Source organism: Daktulosphaira vitifoliae, unplaced genomic scaffold (genome assembly GCF_025091365.1).
Source record: "Daktulosphaira vitifoliae isolate Bord-2020 unplaced genomic scaffold, ASM2509136v1 Scaffold_2, whole genome shotgun sequence".
NCBI lineage: Eukaryota > Metazoa > Arthropoda > Insecta > Hemiptera > Phylloxeridae > Daktulosphaira > Daktulosphaira vitifoliae.
The window spans coordinates 19,548,884-19,573,233 of NW_026099573.1; the positions used below are offsets into that span (position 1 = coordinate 19,548,884).

Genomic DNA, 24,350 nt, shown 5'->3' on the forward strand with positions numbered 1-24,350 from the left:
TGAATCATAAGCTTTATGCCTCTATAATTTCCACACTCCTGTATGTCACCTTTATCTTTAAATATCGGCACCACAATACTATTCCTTCATTCTTTTGGAATTTTCCCTTCTAATAAGATTTTATTTATAAGTTCCTTCAATCATTTTACGCCAACTCCGCCTAATATTTTCCATACTTCTACTGGCACTTCATCTGTTCTCACTGCTTTATTCTTTTTCATTGATGTCACAGCCTCCCATACCTCTTTTCACTAATTAAATTTACCAGTCCTTCATTCTACGAGATATCCTCTAATGTCTCTTTTGGGTACTTCTCATTCAGTAATTTTTCAAAATACTCCTTCCACCTTTTTTTCACATCATCATCACTCGATTGGACACTATTATCAACACTTTTTATACACTTTACATAGTGATAATTGTAGCGTAATTCCCTGTGTTTTATTTTTAACAAAACTGTGTTAGGCTGACTACACAGTTAGGCTGTATAGTGCAAACACTGTTTAAAGCAGCTTGCTCTTCTGGTGTGCGGTGGGCCTTAAATTTAATTGAGCGATCGTAAATATTTTCTGTTATTGTAATCTTAACATATGAAAATATTTTCAAGTACATATTCCTATTCTGTACATGTGTACAATTTACATAGTGTCCCAATTTATAACAAATCTATTTAAAATTCAATTTTTTTTCTTCAAAATTTGAAATTTTAACTTTATTTAAGCTATATTAACCAACATTTTTTTTTTAATTTAGTAAATTTTTAACCTATTAAGCTTTATTATAAAAATATGATTTAGTTTTCATAATTAAATAATTATTTATTTTTATAATTCAATAACTTATAAAATTAGTTTTAGTTGAAAAAGTAAATAAATTGTATACTAGTAAAAAGAACATATAAAGGAAATGTAATATTATAACAAAAAATTTTTTTATATAACTCTTAATTCAAAATGAACATAAAATGGGCACATATTTATACTAAAAATATATAAAAGTATTTCATAAAATAAACAAGATTAGCAATAAATTATTGACATATATGATAATTATAGTATTGTACTTTCTTGTTAATTCTACTATTCATAAATTATCATCATATTTTATTGGTAAAACAACGTCTACTGACTATATAGCAGAGTATAAATTAATTAATCATTTAAGGTAAGTTGACAAATTTTAGTTTATTTATGTAGTATATAGTCACAGAAAAGTTATCTTATCTTTAATTTTAAATAGGAATTGAAAAAATGAAATAGTAGTGTAATTAATTTTTAAGATTATAAAATGTGACTATGTATATTGTCATTGTATTTATTGACAGTCAATGACATCTTGGTGTAATGGACGGCGACGATCATTTTTACTGATGTCGCCAATACCATTCGTACTAGGATTTATTTTGGGTATAGGATTCATCTATATTTTTACATATTTAAAAAGCTATAATGATCTGCAAACCATTAAGGATTTATTTTTCTTAAAAAATATTAAAACAATTTAACTGCATAATTACGTACATATTTGAATTCAATACCGTACTCTGCACATTGCTGAGAATAACCGTATATGTACCGTACTAAACGTACATCTGACAACATTGAACATGCGTAAATCTGTAAATATGAGTTATCACTAAATTATATCATAATTAATTTAATCTTATACAGCGGATAGAATGATAAATACGGTGTGTATGATTTTTACTTGAACCAAAATTTTAGTGACGTTTTTTGAATTCTGTAACTATTAATATTTCAATCAATTGTACCTAAAAAAAATAGTTGTAATTTCTTTTATTAATATCCTACGCAATTTTAAATAGGAATTGAAAAAATGAAATAATAGCGTAAATAATTTTTAAGATTATAAAATGTGACTATGTATATTGTCATTGTATTTATTGACAGTCAATGACATCTTGGTGTAATGGACGGCGACGATCATTTTTACTGATGTCGCCAATACCATTCGTACTAGGATTTATTTTGGGTATAGGATTCATCTATATTTTTACATATTTAAAAAGTTATGATGATTTTGATTTGTCTCAACAAAAATATGCAACAGATTATCAAAGAATTTACTATTTCTTGAACTTTACCAAGAAAAGTTCTTCTTCAGCCTATTTTAAGAATGTATCCATGCTATGTGTAATATTTATTGATGATGTAGACAATGCTTTAGCTCAACGTAATGCCTGGAGACAAAATGATAGCTGTTCCAAAATAGTTTATGTCGGGCAAAATAATCCTTATATAATTGAAGATAATATAGATTGGATAATGACTAAGAATATTGATAAGCAATGGGAACACTTTTGTCATGCTATGAATATTATATATAACTCATATTCAAAAAAATATAAATGGTTATTTATTATTAGAGATAATATATGGCCAATTCACAATAACATCATATCTTTAATTAACATATTAGAAACAGAGAATAAGCAAAATTTTTACATTGGTTCATATTTGAAGATAAAAGGTGGCAACAAATTTTTGGATGCTAACTCTGTCACTTTATTCAATTGGATAACTTTCAAATTTTTAATGCAAGCAATTGGTAACTCCTGTAATATTGAAAAAAATGGAGATGTTAATATAATATTAGGTAATATTTTTAAAAAATTGATGTTTTAAAATTTTATTTTGTTTAATTAATAATTTAATATTTTTTCTTTGATAGATGGATATTTAAGAAGTCTTGAGGGAACTATTAAAGCTGTTGATAATGTAGATGAATATGGCTGTACATTATTTCATACTCAAAAACTGTCCTATTTATTTGATCCGAATAGAAGGAAAAGTAATCAAGAGGTAATATTATTTTTATGAACATAGAATTGTACATTGATGCTTTCTCATTCAAAGGCAATATACCAAATTTTCCTTCTTTTCCAAAAGTTAATTAAAACAAATAAAAAAATTATTCAATTTTCAACCAAAAAATCATGTTTATATATATATGTTTCACATAAAAATTTTGTGAATTATTACAATCTTTTTTTTTTATATTATACAATTCTTAACTTTGAGTTTTTAATTTTTATCATTCTTATATTTAGTAGTATACTTTTGTATTAATATAAAATTAAAATTTTCTTATTTTATAAAAAGGCATATCAACATTTTATAGTCATTAAATGTATTTTTATTTTTAATTTTGCTACTAAAAATACTTTTTTTAATTTTAATGTAGTGTTTAAACAAGATAATGGTAATACATAAGTTTTAAACAAATGAACATTATGTTTATAATACTTGAGAATAATAAAATATGTTTCTTATTTTTAGAGGTGTATAAGTAATAATGCAGTTACATTTGGTATGGACCCTATAGGAATTCAAATGTTTTACTTGTATACTATTAATCATATTCAGATTATTAGACCTTCAGATTTAAATATTACAAATATAGTTCCACCACAGGGAGATAATGATGTAAGTTAATTGTTTTTTTTATCATTAGCTCAACATTTTTAAAAAAATTTCCTTTAAATATTTGATTTAGTTAATTTTAAGGTTAAAATAAACTTTTGCAGTATGTATTTTTGTGTAATCATATTAGTTAAAGTTTAAAAAAAATTACATAATTCTTTGTTAGATTAAGTGTCTTAATCAAGTTGACTAAATTATTGTTTATTTGTTTTAAACCTTTGCTTTCATTTCTTTATAATTTAAACTTTTATTTTTATATTAACCATCATTAAAGAATGTTCATAAAATTGTTCATTTTTTGTAGTTTTTGTAGTTTGATGTTTTGTGGATATTGTTCTATTTTTAGCTGTTAGAGAGTGGGCAAAAACTGCCATGTTCTTAGACTTGTTGGTCCTTTGTGCGCATCTTGCACTTAATTATAGTAATACTGTTTCTTCACCTAAATGTTTACAAAAGATAATATCATAATCATGCCTCTAAATCTGAATTAATCTAAGACCCGATATTGTTGTAAGATATAAATAAATACCAAATACTATGATTACAAGATAAAAAAATATTGTAAATAAATAAGAAGTCCAATTCTATTATCGAAGTAAAAAATCCTAAAATTCTGCAATTTATTTGAATTTATTATTTATTTACTAAAAATATACAAAAATATGGATAAATTTGTCAATTTTTGAGAGGAAAGTTTTGTTTCTTAATCATTGTTCAGGGTGTTGAAATATGGTGACACAAAATGTGTTTTACAAAATTGTGCTTAAAAAACAGCAAAAGTTTAAAAACCTAGAGATTGGTGTAAATTAATGAAAAATTAATTGGAATTGGGTGTGTGCACTAATCTTTTTAAAAATAATTATCATATTAATCATAAAATTTATATTTCAAGTTTTTAGCATAAAATGTTTGAATTTTATAAATTAAAAAGTACATATATAATATATACTGATTTTTTTAGTAGGTATTCATTTTCTATTATAATTATTTCTATTTAAACTAATAAATGAATAATAAAATAAAATTTCTTAAAAATGTATTGAAATATAATTTTTTATTACAGGAATGGCTTAATGAAGCAAAGTATGAATTACAAGATGGTCCATTATTTGCAGACATTACACAACAAGAATTTAATGAACGATGGTCTCGTAAACGTAAAATTATTTTGTGATTAATTTTATACTAAAAGTACAGAGTATAATCAAAATGGACTTACACACTTTCATCAATGAATTCTAATTGTTCATTCATACTATATATTCAAAGAAGTAAACGAGAGTTCATATTAATGTATATGAAAACCTATTTTGGTAAATTTTTTCCGTCCTTTCTCGTGGTTCTTAATTAATTTAAGTATTATTTGAAGTATAACTTCCTTCCCAATAAAAGGGTATGTATACTTTAATTAAGAACATATCATTAATTTATAGAGAAAATATTAAGTATTTGGTGATAGGTAATGTAATTAATGTTTTTTATATTTTAATTATAACTTGTTTATGTTAAGAATAGTTTAACTTTTGTGTAATTAACTTTTTATCATTATTTATATTAAATATATAAAAATCTTAAATTATTTTTACTGCAATGCTTTTTTAATATATATTTGATTTATATGTAATATATATATTTACATTAAAAATTTAGTTTCCTTAAAATAATCATAATTTTCAAAAATTGTTGATAAAATTGAAAAAAAATTTTAGTTCTGGAAATATTTTAGCTTAACCTAATTACATTTTTTACGGTGATATCCTAAACTTCTACTTGACACGATCTCCTACATCATCTAAACATAAAATTAGTCGTCCTCATATCGCTTCAATAACATTCCTCCATCTCATTTTTGGTCTTCCTCTACCTCTTTTTCCTTCAATATTCATTTCCATAACTGTTATCACAGATACCAATTCTTCTCTCGTCATAACATGACTAAATCATTTAGTCTATTTTTTCAGGTTTTTCGGCAAACACCAAGACCATTAGATGGTTCTCTTCGGAGACTGGGTATTTTCTTTTTTTTTTATTATTATATTTATGTAATGAGCAGAATTCTGTTAATTATTTTATTTATGTGTGGAGAGCACGCGTTTCCTCTTTCTTCTAACCAACGTTATGGAGCAAGTGTCCTGACTGCCCCTGGAGTTTTCCATTAATTTCTGATTAATGGATGTGTTTCAATACCGTCTGTGATGTTAGTTGTATTATTTTATTTTTGTTACCTTTCTTTTTAGACATAGATTTTGATATATTCGTATTTTTATCCATGCTTAACTTAATTTTCTTTTTTAACAATTAAATTAAATTTCCTTATTAATCTTAACTAGAATATTTATTTTTATTGCATGAGTAGCTTAAGTATTCGTGTGTATTTTATCTCTATTTCTTAATCTAGACACGAGCTATGGTATGTTTTATATATCAACCACTTACAGCTTCAATTATCATAGTTCTGATTAATAAACCACGAGGTGTTATAATCATTTAAATATAACGACATATTAACTTAAAATTAAATTCCACCTATGGTTCAGAGTAATTATATCTGATAAGCGTGACACCTTGCCTAGTTGGTGGTGACCCTTGCTACTGTAACTAATCGTTATGCAAGCGGCAAACCACGTTATTGTTGCAGTTGATAAAAAGCCCACTTGCAATATTAATGTACCTTTTTAGAACTTGTTTTCTTATTAATACCAGCTTAAAAATCTTTATGAGTACTCTGTTATGCGCTTTCTCCAAATCTATAAATACAGCTTTTTCTTCTTTTCTTTTAGTTGTCTAACACTAGTCATTTTTTTAATCTGTTCATATAAAGTCTTACTTGAAATTAAAATTTTTTTTGTAAAAAGAATAAAAATATATTTCATAGAAAATATTTTTCAAATAAAGGTGTTTAGAATAAAAAAATACACATTTCAATTTTTAAAAGAATATTTAAAAATATATGTATACTTTAAGTTTAATTAGCCACTATTTTATTAACCATAAAAATTAACTCTAACATCACAGTTTTTATAAAACTTACTATAAGTCTTTATAAAATAAATTATATAAAATTAATATTAGACCTTAAAGTTAGTACAAAATAATACATTTTTTTGTCACTTACATTATAGATTAAAAAGTAAAACAAAAAATTATGAAATTGAAAAAATTACCATTTACACATTGTTTCTAAAAGTTCAATAATACTGTTCAAATTATAAAAATAAATTGAAAGATAGAAAAAATTCTCAAATGTTATTATAAATTTTAATATTAGTTTATAATAGAAGTATAATGATAGAATTAAGAAGTAAAAGAACATGGCCAGCATATAAACATCTGTGCCATACAAAAAAAGGAGATTCAGAGGTATCAGTACTTGATTCCATAACAGCTCCTAAGTATGCAAGGTAAAAGATATTCAATATTGTAAATGAAAGGTTAACCATAGTTTGAAAAAATTTCTTGACTTTAGAGGATGAATTTTTTTTTAATTTATTGTCTTTTACAAACAAAGTTGGATATTTTTTAAATAATTTTCTTCGCATTAACAATTCAACATATGAACATCCTCCAATCATAGCAAGAACAGCTGACACACGTATTTCAAAACCATGTATAGCGCAGCTGATGATGTATGTTACTGCAGCTCCAGTTGGGGCATTACTAAATTTATAAATTTTATCAAATACATCTAGAAAATAAATACAATTTAAACATTTATTTATGTTATTACTTATTATTCCAAATTTCTCTTGGAAAAAGCTATCATCAACCAATCATTTAAAAATTGTAGTAGTCTATACCATATATATAAATATATATATATTTCTATACATTTTTCAGGAAAGCAAAAACGAAGTTACAAATTTATGTTTTTCTATTAACAAACTATTATGTTAACATTATATTAACATAATTAGAACATTTTTTACCAAATGAATTTCAATACTTGATACTACTCAGTAGTAATATATTGGACTATTAAATCAAACTATAATATACAGAATGATTCACCAATCATGAACCACTTAATAATTCGTAAAATAAATAATTTTTTTTTAATTTGATGTTACTCTCAATTTTTTAATCATTAAGTATTTTTATGTTCATTCCTTTACCTTATTTGGGTGTTAACTTTAATTTCTCAGATGGAAATACCCTTAATTAATTAGCTTATTTGATAGATAATGATCTAATCAAGAAAATGACTGATCGATAATAACTTTTGGCTCAGTATTTTGGAAGTTATTGACATATTTAAAGTAATGATTGAAAGTTAAGAGTGGGCACTACTATTTTTAAAACTAAAAGTTTCCGAGCTGTACTCTTCTACTCACCTAGCCTTAAATATGTCAATAACCTTCAAAATACTGGACCAAAAGTTGTTATCAACCAGTAATTTTCATAATTAGATCATTATCTATTAAATAAGATTGTTAATTAGAGGTATTACTATTTGAGAAATTTAAGTTAACACCCTAATCAAGTATAAGGAATGAACATAAAAATACTTTATGATTGAAAAATTGAGGGTAACATCAAAATAAAAAATCTTTATTTTTTGATTAGTAAAGTAAAATTAAAACTATATTAAAAATATTATTAATTTAAAAAAAAACTAAAAAATATTAAAAATATTAAACTCAAAAGCCACAAAAAAATTAATGAAAAGTCGCGGATACGTATTTCGGAAACAATGTTACCATTATCAACGCTAAACACATACTGACACCCCGACTAGAAAAAACTCCCTTATATACCCCTAGTGACCTTATCACCTAGTGACGTTATCACTAAGTAATATTATCACATTTTGCCAGTTTACACAAGTTTAATAATGAATTTTTCAGTGGGCCAAGATCCCAATTAATTAAATTGTTTTTATTTTTAAACATTTCTATTGCTTCTCTGATATTAAGTTCTTTGTAATTATTTACGTTTTTAATTAGTTTTATGGTTTTAATAGAGTGATTATGTGTCAATAAATGTTCAGCCACTGGAGATTTCTCAATTTCTTGATTTTTAATATTTCTTAAGTGCTCTTTAAACCTGACCCCTATATTTCTTTTTGTTTGTCCTACGTAACATTTATTACAACTTTCACATTGTATTTTATAAATGCCTGATTTCCCCCCTTCATCTACCTTATCTTTAGGGTTACCTAATAAATCTCTTAAATTATTACTCTTAGATGTTACCAAAGTAATACCAAAATTCTTAAATATTTTAGTTAATCCATTTGAGATGCCCGGATAAAATAAAATTGGTGATCTAATTACTTTTTGTTCCCCCTCGCTGGAGAGTGTACTAGCTGCCCTCCTTTCTTTTTTCCACTTTTGTTTTCGGACTAATTTCAAAATTATGTTTTCGTTATACCCATTAAATTTAGCTATTTCTTTTATAACCACCAATTCTTTATCATAATCTATTTTATTCATCGGAATATTAATTAATCTGTAAACCATACTATTAAAAGCTGACAATTTGTGTTGCCAGGTGTGGTTCGATGTGTTCGGAATGTATCTGAACGTGTGTGTGTTTTTCCGATAAATTTCAAAATTTAGTTCCCCCTCTGTTCTTTTAACTAATAAATCCAAAAAAGGCAATTTTCCCTCTATTTCTTGTTCATATGTAAATTTAATCGATGGGTAAAAAGAATTTAAATGTTGTATGAAAACCCCCATATTAAAATCTTTATTTATAACTGCAAAAATATCATCGACATACCTAACCCAAATTTTTGGAAAATCACCATAAGTGTATTTTAAATTTGTTTCAAACCTACTCATAAAAAGTTCTGCTAAAAATGGTGATAGCGGATTTCCCATTGCTGTGCCCTCAGTTTGCTCATAAAATTTATTTTGAAACTGAAAAACATTTTGACTCATACATAACTTTGTTAAATTAATAAGCTCATTTATTTTATCCTGTTCAATGTTTTGGTCCTTTAGCCAGTCTTTAAGAAAATCAATTGTTATATTTATTGGAATATTCGGAAATAAGGCAACTACGTCAAAAGAAATTAACCTGTCATTATTTTGAATGGTATAACTAGATAATTGTTTAACTAAATCAATATTATTTTTAACTGAAAAACTATCGAATTTTTTGAAAGATGAAAATACCCTTACTAGGTGTTTAGCCAAATTGTAAGTCGGAGCATTAATATTCGACACAATAGGTCTCATAGTACTTCCTGGCTTATGTATTTTTGGCAAAGCATATAGTTTAGGTATTTGAGGGTTTGAAATTTTAATGAAAAACCTGAACTTTTCTTCGATTATTAATTTTGAACTATTTATGACGTTTGTAGCCTCCCTTATCATTTTACTTAATGGATTCTTTTTAATTTCTTTATAAGGACCCTCTTGAATCATTCTTGATACTCTTTCATAATAATCTTCTTTTTTTAGTATTACAACAGAATTCCCCTTATCTGCCTTTAAATAAAAACAGTTTTTATTTTTTAAGTCTTTTATGAGTCGTGAATGTTTTTCATTTTTTCCTAAACCCCCTTTATTTATANCGGGGTGTCAGTATGTGTTTAGCGTTGATAATGGTAACATTGTTTCCGAAATACGTATCCGCGACTTTTCATTAATTTTTTTGTGGCTTTTGAGTTTAATATTTTTAATATTTTTTAGTTTTTTTTTTAAATTAATAATATTTTTAATATAGTTTTAATTTTACTTAATTAACTAGCCACAAGTGATCAATTTTTATTATATTTTGATTAGTAGTTCATAAAAAAACAATCACCCTATCTATATATATATATTTATAAAGGTTCTTATGCCTTTCAATACATACTGTTAAAAAAAATTTATTTCTTTATAAAGAATGAAAAATAAAATGGTACCACAGTAGGATCATAGCACAGTTTGGACATGGCATAGATGGAACAAGAGTGGATGATATCTGACGGTGATTAAAATCATTATCATAAGAAACATTTCGAAGCAAATCTGTAGATTATATTTAATTCTAAGAAATTGATGATAGTTAAAGGGCTTGATGCAATACTTTTTAATACAAATTTTTTTAAATACTTATGAATAAATACACTGTACTACAAGGAACTTTCATTAGAAGCAAAAATATACTTTTTGCACTATTTTCAAATCTGCAATTAGACTTTTTCTATCACTTCTAATATTTGGTATTATTACTAATTAATAAAAAATGAATATTTACATATAGAAAAAAAATTAAAAGAAAAAAAAAGTTGTTTTCAAATTATTACTAATTTTGATTTTTAATATGTTAATAATCAGGACTTTTTAACTTATTTTTTTAATACTTTAAAGTTGATTTTTGTGAAAGTTTATAGTAAAAAAAAGTTGAATTTGTTATCATAATTTTTAGTTCAACTTGCAAGTTTGAAATTAACATCATTAAATAGAAAACATGAGAATTAAAAAAATGTTATTGTTATGATAATATGCACTCAATAAATTTTATAATTACTATTTACAATAACTTTATCAGAAAAGTTATTTGTTTTCTTTTTTATTGTAAAAGTAGGTCAAGTGAGAGTTAAGAAAATGAATGAGTTAAAAAAAAAATCCATATAGTAAAATAATTTTAATATAAATAAGAAATTTCTACCCACGAGGGGAGACTACAGTGATGGGTCTTTAATATTTATTGAAATTATTGAATTTTAATGAGTTAAAAATTTTTTTCCAACTCAAAAATAATTAAGAAAAAAATTCACTTGCTGAGGTTCGAACTTTGTACCCCAAACGTTGAAGATATAAGTCTAACCGATTCGCCAATTCTACATTGCATTTGTTGACCAAAAAGAATGGCAATTTAAGCTAATTCAAATTTCAAAATTATTTTTCTCAATTTTTAAAATTGTAATTTTTTGAGGGGTTTTTCCCCATTTACGGAGAGCGAATGAACTTTTTAAATTTTTGAGGATAATGTATTGTTTATCAAAATCGATCCAGTGAGAGCTGAGTGGTAACAGACACACACCAAAAAAAAATTAATATAAACATATCATAATAAAATTAATACTTTTTCATCTTCGCATCAAAGCTAGAACTTACAATATAAGAGTTTTATAAAATAATAAATCAATTTTTATTTTATTATTATTTTAGGAGAAATTGAATGTTCAACGATAAATTAATCACTCTATATACATTTTTAACATTTTTTTAGAAAATATAATTTAAAAATAAATACTAAAATAATTCATAAGTTTCTGTTCATTGTAAATAATATTCATGTTATTTTTGTATTCTACACTTAATTTTTCTATAGTAATTTAATTAGTGAAAAAATTAAAATTAGTTATTTATATAATCAATTAACTAAAACAATTTTTTACAAAAAACTTCAATATTAGCAAAATCTCCACAATACTAGGACACAGATTATTTTATGATTACTTTATTATTTTTACAATTATTTGTGAATAAATTAATTTTAGAGGCCTTTTTTATATCTTGTACTTTGTAGCTTATCACAAAATATGTAACAGGTTTGATAATTAGAAAAAAAATCTAGCATAAGAAATTTTTGTATTTATAGATTTATTATACTATTTATAAATATGTCTATTTATTAAAATACTTACACAATTTTAACCATTGATGCGTTGGAATATCCCAAGAAGATGCTACATAGGACATTTTCTTAGGCCATTCTACATCACTTGGTTTATTTATAATTACTGCTTCATTATTATTATTGATAAAACCACACAAATGAGCATTTGTAGATCCCACAGCACCTACAAAATAATGACCACACCTATATGATGCTGCTCTTCTATAGGTGTCAACAGCAATAGCAATTCTACAATATAATTTTAGTTACTAAAGTTTTATCAACATTAAATTTGAATTAATTTTTTATAGTATATTTATACCCATAATTTGTATAATTGCTCGTATCAAGTAACCAATCAATGTAGCAAATAGAACCCATAAACCACAGTACTGATAATACAACATCTTTAGTCACATAAATCCATTTTTTCGAGCTCTATAAAATTTTGGTAGTTAATTTTAGATAACAGTTTATAATATAAGAAATTATTAAAAATTGTGTCTATAAATGATATAATATTATATTGCATAGATACCCAAATGTATATTGCTGATAATGGACGGTATGCATTTAAATACTGTTTGTAACTTATATAAGGTCCAAATTGTGTACAACCCGCACACATCATGTATCCCATGTATTCAATTATAGTTGGCCATTTTTTTAAGTGGCCAGAATTTAAGTCCCATATTAAGGCCACAGATTTCATAGACATTAACATATGGGTTCCACGAGAACTTTGCCAGGCTCTAGAGTTATCTAATACATACTCGCTGAAATATAGAAGGAATTTTATTAATTTGACTAAAGAGTATCGGTTGAGTTAATTACCGGTATATGAGTAATAATAAAATAATTGCAAAAAATATTATTGCGGAAGTAAAATTTTTATGTTGAGTATGATTACCACCAATCAGTATTACTGAATATGAAATTATGTATAAAATAATCACATATCCAACTATTAATGTAGCAGGAAACCACCAGTAATCAACATTATTATCTCCTTGAGATGATGCACAAATCAGAACAGGTAACAACCCACAAATGGCACAAGTTAAGTGCATAATAGACATAGGAAAACATCTAAATTTACAAACTAAAATAATCATTACCCATTACTCATATTATTAATAATAAGAATTGTATTTAAGCTAATAACTTACATATAAGTATAAAGATACGGAAACATAATGAAGTCAATAAAGTTACACCAATTTGACCACTCAATCTAAAAGTCTTCCATACAGCAGGAAAAGCACAATGATTGGTAAGTTGATAAAAATCATCCCACATTGAAATACTTTCATATTCTTTACCAGCTAGAGGAACCCATGACTGCAATGCATCGGAATTATTACTTGCATCATTATCATGATAATAATAGTCTATAGTAACACATTAAAATTTTTAATAATAATTAATATTAGTAAAATTAAGAACAATAGGAATTATTTTGATAATTTAGAGTAAAACACTACCTTCAATTTACACTTAAACACTCATTACCTTTATGTTTTACTTTTAAAATAATTTCTAATTTAGAAATATTAACACAACTTCAGCTGAAGTATAAATATGAAACTAATGAATCAAGACGATCTTAGTTAAGTCTAAGGTAAAAAAAATAAAATAAAAAGAGTATAAAGTTCATTGAAAATAGACATTTTAAAAAAAATATCGACTCTAAGCTATTAAAAACTTTTTCAGATTACTCACCGACTGCATAATCATAGTTATGTTCATCATAGTAACTTTCTAATGACCACTGATTAACCATCGTCTTATGAAGTGTCATTCTTTAACTAATAGTAATCATTTAGCATTATTAATTATCTAATATTTGAATTAATCTTCTTTAATTTAACTAATACATAATTAACTATCTAGATGTCTAATAAAATTAATTATTTTAAGTAAAACTATTAAATTTTGCCATATAATATCTCTCGGTCATATTATTGAGATTTTTAATTCAGTTATGATTACAAAAAACCGGCAACTAACGTATATCTGTACAATATACTGAATGCTGTGACATCACAGATTGAATAAGATATTATCTATTCTTAGATGATAGTGTTAAAGGAATAAATGATATAATTTTATTTTATACTAAATGATAACGAACCATGTGCGTTTTCATAGTGCATTATCGTTAACAGTTACAGACTAGTCGTTCGTCCTTAAATAGTAAAAAAAAGATTTAATCATATTTATTACATGATTAATTGAACTATATTTAGTTTTTGTAGTTATGTTTTTCATCATAGGTATAGGGTTAGGAGATGTTAAAGATATTACTGTCAGAGGTTTGGAAATTGTTCGAAGTGCCGATCGAGTTTACCTAGAGTCATACACATCAATTTTACCAGAGAACAAAGAGCAATTAGTTAAGATTTATTTTTCATTAAAAGTTATGAATTAAAAAAAAAAAAATTTTTAGGAAAAATTTTATGAGAAGTCTTTAATAGAAGCTGATCGAGAAATGGTTGAACAACGCGCTGATGAGATGTTGGACAATGCCCAGGAAAAAGATGTAGTTTTATTAGTTGTAGGTGATCCTTTTGGAGCTACTACTCATTCTGATATATTGTTGAGAGCACAAGATTTAAATATTAAAACCAAAGTAATTCACAATGCTTCAATTCTTAATGCAATAGGATGTTGTGGACTTCAGGTTACTAATTTATACTAACAAAGTTATTTGAATTATATAGTTATTTATTTATTTTGTATTTAAGCTATACCATTTTGGAGAAACTGTATCAATACCATTTTGGACTGATGTATGGCAACCTTCCAGTTTTCTTAATAAAATAAATCAAAATAAAGCTATAGGATTACACACATTATGTTTATTAGGTGAAAAGAATTTCCTCCAAAAATTATATTTTTTTTCTTAAAATATTACAATAGTAATCAAATTAAACTAAATATTTATTATAGACATTCAAGTAAAAGAACCTACGTGGGAAAGCATTACCAAAAAAAAAAAGGAATATCAACCCCCTAGATTTATGGAAGTAAGAGAAGCTTGTGAACAACTTTTGCAAATTATTGATAAAGACGAATTTGAAGGAAAAAATTGTGAGTTTTTCTCAAGTAAAAATATTTGTATAAATAGAATTCTTTAATTCTAAGTAAAAGAATTTTAATAGTTAAAAGAAAGGTCAATAAAAATTTTTTGTGTCAGTATAATTTAGCATTAATGTATCAAATAGTTAACTGCATATATAATTTACAAATTTAACTTTATTTAAAATTATTTGTTTATATACATAAAAAAAAAAAAAAAACACTTTGCAATTTATATTAATTTTTTTAATTGTTCTGATTATGTTCTAGTAGTGTCATATGTAAATTCAATATAAAGTATAAGCATATCTTGAAGTTCAATTTTTATTAATAAATAGTTTGTGATATAAATTTTTGGTATGCTTGTCTCCTTTGTATACAGAGGCGCAAGCGTCCTTGAAAAATATTTCTTCCGGATCTACACCTACTTTGAGACTATTATAAATATGTACCTGCTGCATATTATAAACAGTAGTACTGATATTATCTACAAAAATTATTGCATAAAATAAAAATGTATACCTAATATTACCATCACCCGTTTAAGAAATATATTGTATCTGCAATATATATATATATGAGTTAGTGTTACTAATAGGCAGTGGTAAAAATATTTATTATTGTTAGGTCCCCAAAAAATATACATGTAAAAGTTTTAAATTAAAACCTTTATTTTTTTAAATAAATCTTATATAATTAAAGTTATTCTATATATTTTAATTTTAGATATTACTAAAGATAGTATTTGTGTTGGAGCTGCTCGTATTGGATGGCCAGATCAGAAAATTGTTGTAAGTACATTAGCTGATATGGCAAAAATTGATTTAGGATCCCCATTGCATTCTATGGTTATTGTTGGTGAATTGCATCCACTTGAAGAACAATTTTTAAAACAGTTTGCTTATGTAAAATAAATTATATAAATAAATTTGTAAAAATATAAAAATAATTTTTTTTTTTTCAAACTTTGAAGAATGCTAGATAAGAGTTTAAAAATTTACTATTCATTTTGTATGATTCAATAATTTGTTTTAAATATTTTTCTGATTTTGGAAAAATTGATTTAATTGTTTTTTCTTTAGACAATATTATAGTTTAATGAAAATATGTAAAAAAAAATTTGGATTTGTAATCAGAGCGAAATTAAAATGGGACATGTTCATTACTCTGAGGGTTAGAATTATTTACTAATCATAAATTTAAACTTATAATAAAAATTATTATGCTAAGAATATTGATTTGGTAAAAGGGACTCAAATTATCAATGCTTGATTATTGTTATTGGTAATGCTAGCTGAATGGTTCAGCCTGAACCAAGATAGTTATAACTAAACAATAAGTAAATTGTAATATTAAACGTACGTTTTTAGAAGTTCTATTTATTAAGTCAATATTGTAAAAAGAAAAAAATTATCTTTATAACATATTTGAGAAGTATTCATTAAACTAGCGTTTTTAATAACATACGTATTTATAAATATTCAAAAATTTTAGGTGCAATATACATTTGTTAACTTCAGAATCAATTTAATCACTTTTTTAATGTTAAATTTTATTTAATATAAATAATATATACCATAATACACTTGAATGGCTAAAAAGATATGTATAATCGCCTACAAATGATTTATTTATTGATGAATATTAATAAAATAAAACAATTTAAAGAAAAGTAACATTTAATTTGTTAACACAAAACAAAATTAACATCATTATAAAATAACAAATATAAAAGAAACAATATAAACAAATTAATAAAGTGATGTTTTACTTGATTAATTTATTGACCATACATTAAATAATAACAATACTAGAATTAAAATTTAAAAAGAAACTAAAATTCAAATAAATAAAAATTTGAACAATGACATTGGAGTAAATTAAATAACAAAAATTATGTCAAAGACAGTCAATTTGTATAATAAGATCAACTATCTCTTTTGCTGTTGTGTATTGTTTGCTGTACTTGTAATCCAATGATTGGTTAATGTATACAGATCCTCTGAAGTTTCTATCCAAAACTATTGATTTATTAGCATTAGGTACTCCATAATTATTAATAGACATTTTTGAAATAACAAATCTAGCAGGATTGCTAACAATACTTAAGCTCCATGACGGCATCGTTTTGGTTAGTTCAGTCATTAAATCCTTTAGATTATCTTTTTCATAAGCTTTTCTTTGCCTAAAAGGCTGTACTTTGTAATCAACTTTTATACTATCCACACAGTCTGAACTAGAATTTATATTTGTTTTAAAATCTAAAACAATAGGTGTAACCGTAATCATTTCTGGAGTTATTTCTTTTGAATACTGTTCTCGAAATATTAAGATAGGGTCATCAACTACAACTTGTTTCACAGTATCATATGGAATATCATATCGATCAACAATAGATTGAACATCATGTTCAACCAATAGATTTTCAGTTTCATTTTGTTTTATAATATTGTTAGAGATTGATTCAATAGTAGATTTACAAGTCATAGAATTATTAGGAACTACTGAATTACTTATTGCCCTTTTAATTTTCTGAGAAATTAAATCACTAGATAATTCTGGGTCTAGAGATCTACTTTTTTTTTTTGTTTTAGTTTTTAATTTAACTGGCTTACATGTTTTAATAAATTTTTTTCTTTGATTATTATTATTATGAAGAAATTTATTTTCAATATCTGGTTTTGTATTTTTTTGATCTTTTATTAACTCATTTCTAACATCACTTAAATTTTCTCCAGATGTTTCATTTAATGGTTTTATATATTGATTACATGTTATAGGATTTTCTTTTAAAATATCACATAATTCACTATCAGGAGTTTCTGTAGACACTGGTATTATACTATCATCAAATAATAAGTCTTCAGGAATTTGTGCTGTATAAGAATTATTAATGTTGAGTTGTTCAGTACTTAATGTATTATTAGTTTCATTATCACTTTCATTCTGCAGAAGTATTGAGTTTGATATATAACATTCAGAAATTTCTGATTCATTGTTAACACTAGATATAGGCTTTGTTGAATTAGAAACACTTGATTGAATTGTGGTAATGTCAGAATCTGTGTTAGTTTGATTTTCAGCAAATATATCTGTTTTTAAAATTTTTGTTAGATTTTTTTGAATGCCAGTATCTGTATTTTCAATATTTTCTTGCTTTTTAATTTTAATATCTTTGTATGGTATACTACTACTACTTTTATTTCTATTTCTGGTTAGCATTCTAAAGGAATCACTTTTTTTGTTATTTGATAGACATTCATCAATTGGCAAAGATTTCTCAGCCCATGTTTCGCTCCAGTTTTTTTTTAATTTGGAAGATTTATGACCATCATGCCTTGTTTTGATAAAATCAGCCTTGTGAGGAACTTTTGTTTCATTTAATTTTTGTAACTTATCATTATCTATTTGGTTTTCAAATGTTGTAGAACTTAATTCACAAGAAAGTACACCAGAGTTTTTCGTATTTGACCTTTTATTTTTAGATAATAAAGATTTAAAAGTTTTTGATCCTTTAGTAGAGTTATTAGCACTTAATGCTTTTGGTATACTTTGACTAATTAATCTTTCTGATGGTCTATTACTAGCAAATTTATTTTTAGAGTTTTTACTTTTAGTTGTTATTTCATTTTCTAAGTCTGAAGGAAGAATTTTATCCTTAGTAACATTTTTTAAACTATTATTATTATTTATTGGTTGAATATTACAAGTATTTTTTATGTTAGATACTAATGAGACATCACAAGTTTTAGGAGATGTAGAAGATTTACATTTTTTCTTTTTTGTAATTGTTTGAGGCAATGGTATGATTGGTTGATTACTTTCAGATTTTTCAGACTTTTGATTTTGCAAATATTTTCTTTGTTTGGGTTCATTAGGCTGTAAAATATCCAAAGAATCGTCATCAGATACTTTTATATGATAAGTACGTTTTCTAGTTGATCTTTTAATGAACTGAACTTCAGGCACAGGATCAACATTCTTTTTAGGAACCGTGTTAGAAGTAGATTCAATATTACTCTCGACTTCTGTAGAATCAATTTTTATCAATGAAACGCTACAGTTTAAATTTAAACCATTGTTAGTACGAATAGATTTACTTGAAAATTGTGAATATTTTTCAGATTTAGTATGAGAAACCAAATTTACTTTTTTTTCCATTATATTTAATTGTTTTTATAGCTATTGACAGATAAATTATAAAATATAAACACAATGTACTCTTATTTAACACATCATTAAGAATTGTCTGATACTTTGTTAACATCAGTTGTAGGTTTTGGTGAATCTGTCCCCCAAGTATAAGTTGCACTTGGAAGAAATTTTTCAGTTTTTCTCAAATTAAAATTCGATTTTTGTTTTTAATACCCCACGGCCTGTACCGTTCAATAGAATATAGTATTCCAAATTTTTTGTGACCTTCTGTGAATTTTTTGTCAGCGGAATACTTAGTATTTCTGGATTTTCAAAATTTCATAAAACCTAAACGATGTGTTAAAAAGAGGAGTGTCGCTCCCACTCTACGTATTATCGCGTGACCCGTTCCCGCTAATTCGTCGTTATCACAGTGTCTGTCGTAGTTTTGGCTTAGTTTCCATCCAAAGTTTTTATGCGGTCATTGGATTATTCTGAAGTTATTAATTCATATTAATTATAATTGTTATCATGCTATTAAGATGTTATAATCGTGGTGACGTTTCTCGTCATCTTTTGGCCAACGCTCACATGTCTGTCATGGCGTTTCGTAGTCGTCCGATGTTTTGTCATCTCTATTCTTTTAGTACGTATTTGTTATGAACGAATGAGTGAATTGTTATAAATTTGTTTTTTATATGTTCGCTTTAACCAATTAGGTAGTAAATATGCCACTTGTGGAAATGTGATACGTTTAATATGTATATACATGTGATTACACGTACTTGTTTGCGCGGAATAACAGAAATGTACTGAGTAGTAAATTTCTATTAGTAAGTGTATACATTTTTCAGTGAATATTATTATTTAAAATGGTTGCGTATATACAGTGACACCTCGATTATCTAGGTTAATAATGGAAAAAGGGTCTTACAGATAAAAGAAAACCATGGTTAATTAAGACATAATAATAATGAATTTTTGAAATATTTTAATTAATTTTAATTAGAAATACAATAATGTAATACATCCATACATATTAAATATTACAAGTTATCAAGTCTTAAAATATAAAGTTATCAGTCTTTTTTTTTTTGGTTTGAAATAATTTTTATTCTTTTTTTTATACTAATAACGTTGTGGAAGTCACACTTTTTTCTCAAGAGTAAGAACTATTATTTTTTATTTAACATTTATTGTAGTTAAATTACATTGGAAAGACTATAAAAAAGGCCAGAAAAACATTTTATTGATTATTTTAATTCTCTGTATTTATATATATGTTGTAATATACAAAAATAATATTTTTTTAAACCATTATCTTATAAATTAACAGTATTGATAAAACAAGGTATATATTTTGATCTCTCAAATGTATTTATAGAACTTTTTTATATTGATTAATTTTTGTTTTTAGACTAAACAGGGTCTGGATTGTCTGGATTTCACTTCTGTTGTATTGATATTCAATACTTATTGAATGAAACTATCTATGCAAAAAACTCGATATATTGTCTTATAATATCAATATTTTTGATGTATTGATGTATTATTGCCATCTCTCTGTATACTTATACATTTATTTTCATTAAATAAATATTTCAATAATGATAATTATATAATCTCTTAATTTAAAAAAAAAATCATGAAGTCCTCATTTTTTTCTATATGGTATAATTGTACAATGGTAATGATAATGTTAATTGATATGATTTGTAATTTTTAGACTTGACTGAACTTGGGTTGCCACAGTAATTTCACTTTTCATGTGCCCAGTGTCCTCGTCTGTTCGCTATATGTCCAAAATATACTGCATGTATTTTAATTTTCAACCTCTCAAATTTAATTCTGACTCATACTCTTTATTTTTCGTGTCATATTATCAACTTTTGCATTGTTAATCTTCTCTTCTCAATAACTTTTTGTTGTCAAACACCAATTGATTATCATGATGATTGGTAAGCTTTGTTCATTTTCAGAGTTCATAGAAAAATTCAAAGTTGTGGCCTCAGTATTTTTTGATGGGTATGGAATTATATATAATAATTATCTCGACATGGTAAAACAATTATTAGCAATTACAACTTTGCATTATTAGAGCATTTGTAAGATGAAATTACGAAAAAAAGGCCACATATGACAAAGAAAAAAATCCTGTTTCATCAAGATGCTGCACTGTGTCAAAAACAGCAAAAACGTTGGCAAAAATGTCCAGGGATAAATATTTAGCTCGAATGAAGAAGTCAATGCAAAAATGGGTTGTATTTTAAGGGCAAATATAAATCACTCTATATGAAAGGCATAGAAATGTTATAATGTCTTTGGAATGAATGTATCACTCTAGATGAAAACTATGTCGCTGAATAAAGTCAAATTTTGCGAAAAAAATGTCTATTTGTTAGTCTGAGACTTTTCGAACAACTTGTTATGTGTGAAGTATTTTATTTTATCATATATAAATATATAGTATTAATATTTATTTTAGAATTTTATTGTGTGTGTGAAAACAATTTTAAATTAGTTTTAAAATTTAATTATACAATATTATATCCTTGTAAATCACTCAACCACCTATAGTTGCACTCTGTTATTTTATTTTATAAAATCAACATTGTAATTTTACTTGTGTCTTCACTAAAGTCTGTTATACTTGTACATTCTAATATTGAAACATACATCAATATTTTGTATGTGGTTATTTTATATTTGTTCATAATTAAATGTTAATCTTCTCTTTAACTTTATTTACAAATCTTTAATTATTTTTAACTCCTACAACCATATGTTTTACGGTATCTCTTTCCATATACCAAATACCTGGGTTGTGGATTTGTAGTATTGTAGCTTTGACATGAGCTTCAACCTCTATGTATAAAGGAGGTAGTCCAATTAATGCCTTCAGGGGCACTGCTAGTGTGGTTCTTATCACTCCAGTAATGGTTATAACAGCCATTCTTTGAATGCGTTTAAGTTCTATCCTGGTTGTATTAAGTATTGTTCTGGTCTACCACTCCAAATCACTATATAGAATAGGTGTATAGCCAATACACTTCAATTAACTTAGAGCCAATTTCTTGTCCATTCAAAGTAAGTGTGCCAAGAATGTCAAGTTTGGTTTGGATATAAACAGCACTTTGCCCTTTCGCCAGCCAATACATTTGTATCAATTTAATAAAGAGAAGTTTAGGATCTCTTTTTAACACGCTTATATTAGTTTCACCTGTATGTATGTATGTAACTCTCCAAACGCCACTACTAGACTGTCTGTCTAGACTNCGTTATCGCATATTCCGTCGTCTAGACTAGACTGTCATAACGCATTCACCCCACCCCATGCCACGCTTATCACACGACGGTAACACTATTCCTCTGTATAAATTTATTTTTGGTTATCGTACCCGTGTGTTTGTCATCAATATTATATATATATAAACAAATTTTTATTTTGACTGACCAATACCATACGGCTTATGTATATATTCCTACCGCCGTTTATACCTCAGGTTTAACGTTAGTTCGACCCGCCCGCCCACAAAACACGGTTATACCTAATGCATGATACGTTTACGTACTTAAGTCGCTTTACATGTATATATATATTCTAATTACTATTAAAAATATATAATAACACACTTTATTCTTATTTAGAGATATAGAACTCATTCATTCCGATTACAAAGGATGAATCCAGTATCGTCATTTTTCGTCACTACCTCCATGTTCCGGGAATGGGTAATTTGCGCTCTGCTGCTTTCCTTGGATGTGGGAGCCGTTTCTCAGACTACCTCCCCGGAATCAAACCCTGATTTCCCGTTACCCGTTACAACCATGATATTGAAACTACTATCATAACATAAAACTAAAAAGTAAAAAATAAATATAGTTTAAAGCGTGGGTGCTTTGTACCATATTTTTCGTATATTGAGCGCCCGACGCTTTTATCACAATAATACTAGTATTTTTTGTTCATAATTATTTTAAACTTATTTTAAAAATTATTTTTAACTTTTTAGTTCGATGTGCTTTAAAAGCGTGTTTTTTTAATTTTTTAAAACTATATTTATTGTATTTTACCATTTGCCGCCAAGTCACGTTCTCTCATGTAATATTTTCATTGTACTATATATTGATGACACCTTAATTTTGTTTATCCGATTATTTGACTTTGTGGCTCTTACTGCTTAACTCGATTGACTTTAATATTCATTTTTTCAAATACCTGTCCATCGAATTAAAAATAATCAATGAATTTGTCGCCAATTAGTTGTGTAGTTTTCAATTTATTTTTAGCTTCGATGCGAACTGAGAAGGTATTAATTTTACCATTATGTGATTTTTTTTTTTTGTGTCTGTTACCACTTTTTCTCAGCTCACACCGAACGGATTTCTTTCAACGATACGTCAAAAGATCACAAATCGTATCTAGTCGAAGACATTACCTTTCAAAATTGAAAAAATTTCCCTCGTTCCCTATAAATGGGGGAAACCTCCAAAAAAATTACAAATTTAAAAATCGCTAATTTTCGAAATTTTTTCAATTTTTTTTACTAAAAACTGCCGTAACTTTTTCAAAAATGAACATATCAATATAAATTTTTTTTATATAGATGCTTGATGTCTTTACTTATCATTTGGTATATTTTTTTTGTAAATCTGACACTTAACCTGCCCACAGGGGGGGATTTAAAATGACAACTTTTTCACAAAAAATTAACTTTTTCAACTTAACTTTTGAAAATGTTCCGGAAGGTCTGACACTTTATACATATCTTAAATTAAAGCTAATGTAATATACTTTAATTTAAAAAAAAAAAAATTTGACCTCTGGACTTGTCTTCACGGCGAAAATGGCACCGAATGCTATTTTTGTGTGAAAATTTTCGATTTTATAATTTACATTTTTTACTTTAAAGTGCTATAACTTTTTAAAAAATGTATGGATCAATACAATTTTTTCATGAGAAGTAGTATTTATATACATCTTTCATTGGATATACTTTTTTTTTAAATCAGACTATTTCCCTATATATGGGGGGGCTTCAAATATAAAAAATGCATATAGAAAGTAAAACTTTTTAAACTTAAATTTTGAAAATGTTCCGGAAGGTCTGACACTTTTATATATATCTTAAATTG

At 25.7% G+C, this 24,350-nt stretch overlaps 4 protein-coding genes and 1 long non-coding RNA gene across 9 annotated transcripts; 3 read left to right on the forward strand and 2 right to left on the reverse strand.

Moving 5' to 3' along the window:
- Positions 1–1,669: 1,669 nt before the first annotated feature.
- On the forward strand, positions 1,670–5,019 carry LOC126898434 (uncharacterized). The gene is made up of 4 exons (XM_050672442.1): positions 1,670–2,616; positions 2,692–2,822; positions 3,300–3,446; positions 4,507–5,019. Exons 1-4 carry the CDS (start codon positions 1,914–1,916, stop codon positions 4,615–4,617), a joined length of 1,092 nt encoding a protein of 363 aa, XP_050528399.1. The 5' UTR covers positions 1,670–1,913; the 3' UTR covers positions 4,618–5,019.
- A 1,638-nt stretch (positions 5,020–6,657) lies between these two features.
- Positions 6,658–14,022, reverse strand: LOC126898431 (protein-serine O-palmitoleoyltransferase porcupine). Of its 4 annotated transcripts, none has more exons than XM_050672435.1 (7): positions 13,722–14,022; positions 13,169–13,340; positions 12,834–13,101; positions 12,538–12,775; positions 12,322–12,437; positions 12,028–12,248; positions 6,658–7,128 (listed from the first exon to the last, which is right to left on the reverse strand). In XM_050672435.1, the coding sequence occupies exons 1-7, from the start codon at positions 13,749–13,751 to the stop codon at positions 6,713–6,715; spliced, it is 1,461 nt and encodes a 486-aa protein (XP_050528392.1). In that variant the 5' UTR covers positions 13,752–14,022; the 3' UTR covers positions 6,658–6,712. The 4 variants fall into 4 exon arrangements, with proteins under 4 accessions (XP_050528392.1, XP_050528393.1, XP_050528391.1 ...); XM_050672436.1 differs by having other exon boundaries at positions 12,834–13,088; positions 13,169–13,390; XM_050672434.1 differs by having other exon boundaries at positions 13,169–13,390.
- Positions 14,023–14,134: 112 nt separating this feature from the next.
- Positions 14,135–16,029, forward strand: LOC126898437 (diphthine methyl ester synthase). Of its 2 annotated transcripts, none has more exons than XM_050672445.1 (5): positions 14,135–14,394; positions 14,449–14,682; positions 14,747–14,867; positions 14,952–15,092; positions 15,807–16,029. In XM_050672445.1, the coding sequence occupies exons 1-5, from the start codon at positions 14,260–14,262 to the stop codon at positions 15,992–15,994; spliced, it is 819 nt and encodes a 272-aa protein (XP_050528402.1). In that variant the 5' UTR covers positions 14,135–14,259; the 3' UTR covers positions 15,995–16,029. The 2 variants fall into 2 exon arrangements, with proteins under 2 accessions (XP_050528402.1, XP_050528403.1); XM_050672446.1 differs by having other exon boundaries at positions 14,467–14,682.
- Positions 16,030–16,689: 660 nt separating this feature from the next.
- LOC126898423 (probable serine/threonine-protein kinase DDB_G0282963) lies at positions 16,690–19,534 on the reverse strand. The gene has a single exon (XM_050672419.1). It carries the CDS (start codon positions 19,239–19,241, stop codon positions 16,980–16,982), a length of 2,262 nt encoding a protein of 753 aa, XP_050528376.1. The 5' UTR covers positions 19,242–19,534; the 3' UTR covers positions 16,690–16,979.
- Positions 19,535–19,657: 123 nt separating this feature from the next.
- Positions 19,658–21,958, forward strand: LOC126898440 (uncharacterized). Its single transcript, XR_007702260.1, has 4 exons — positions 19,658–19,860; positions 19,934–20,047; positions 20,941–21,239; positions 21,313–21,958. It is a non-coding gene; the product is annotated as an uncharacterized LOC126898440 (long non-coding RNA).
- Positions 21,959–24,350: the final 2,392 nt, after the last annotated feature.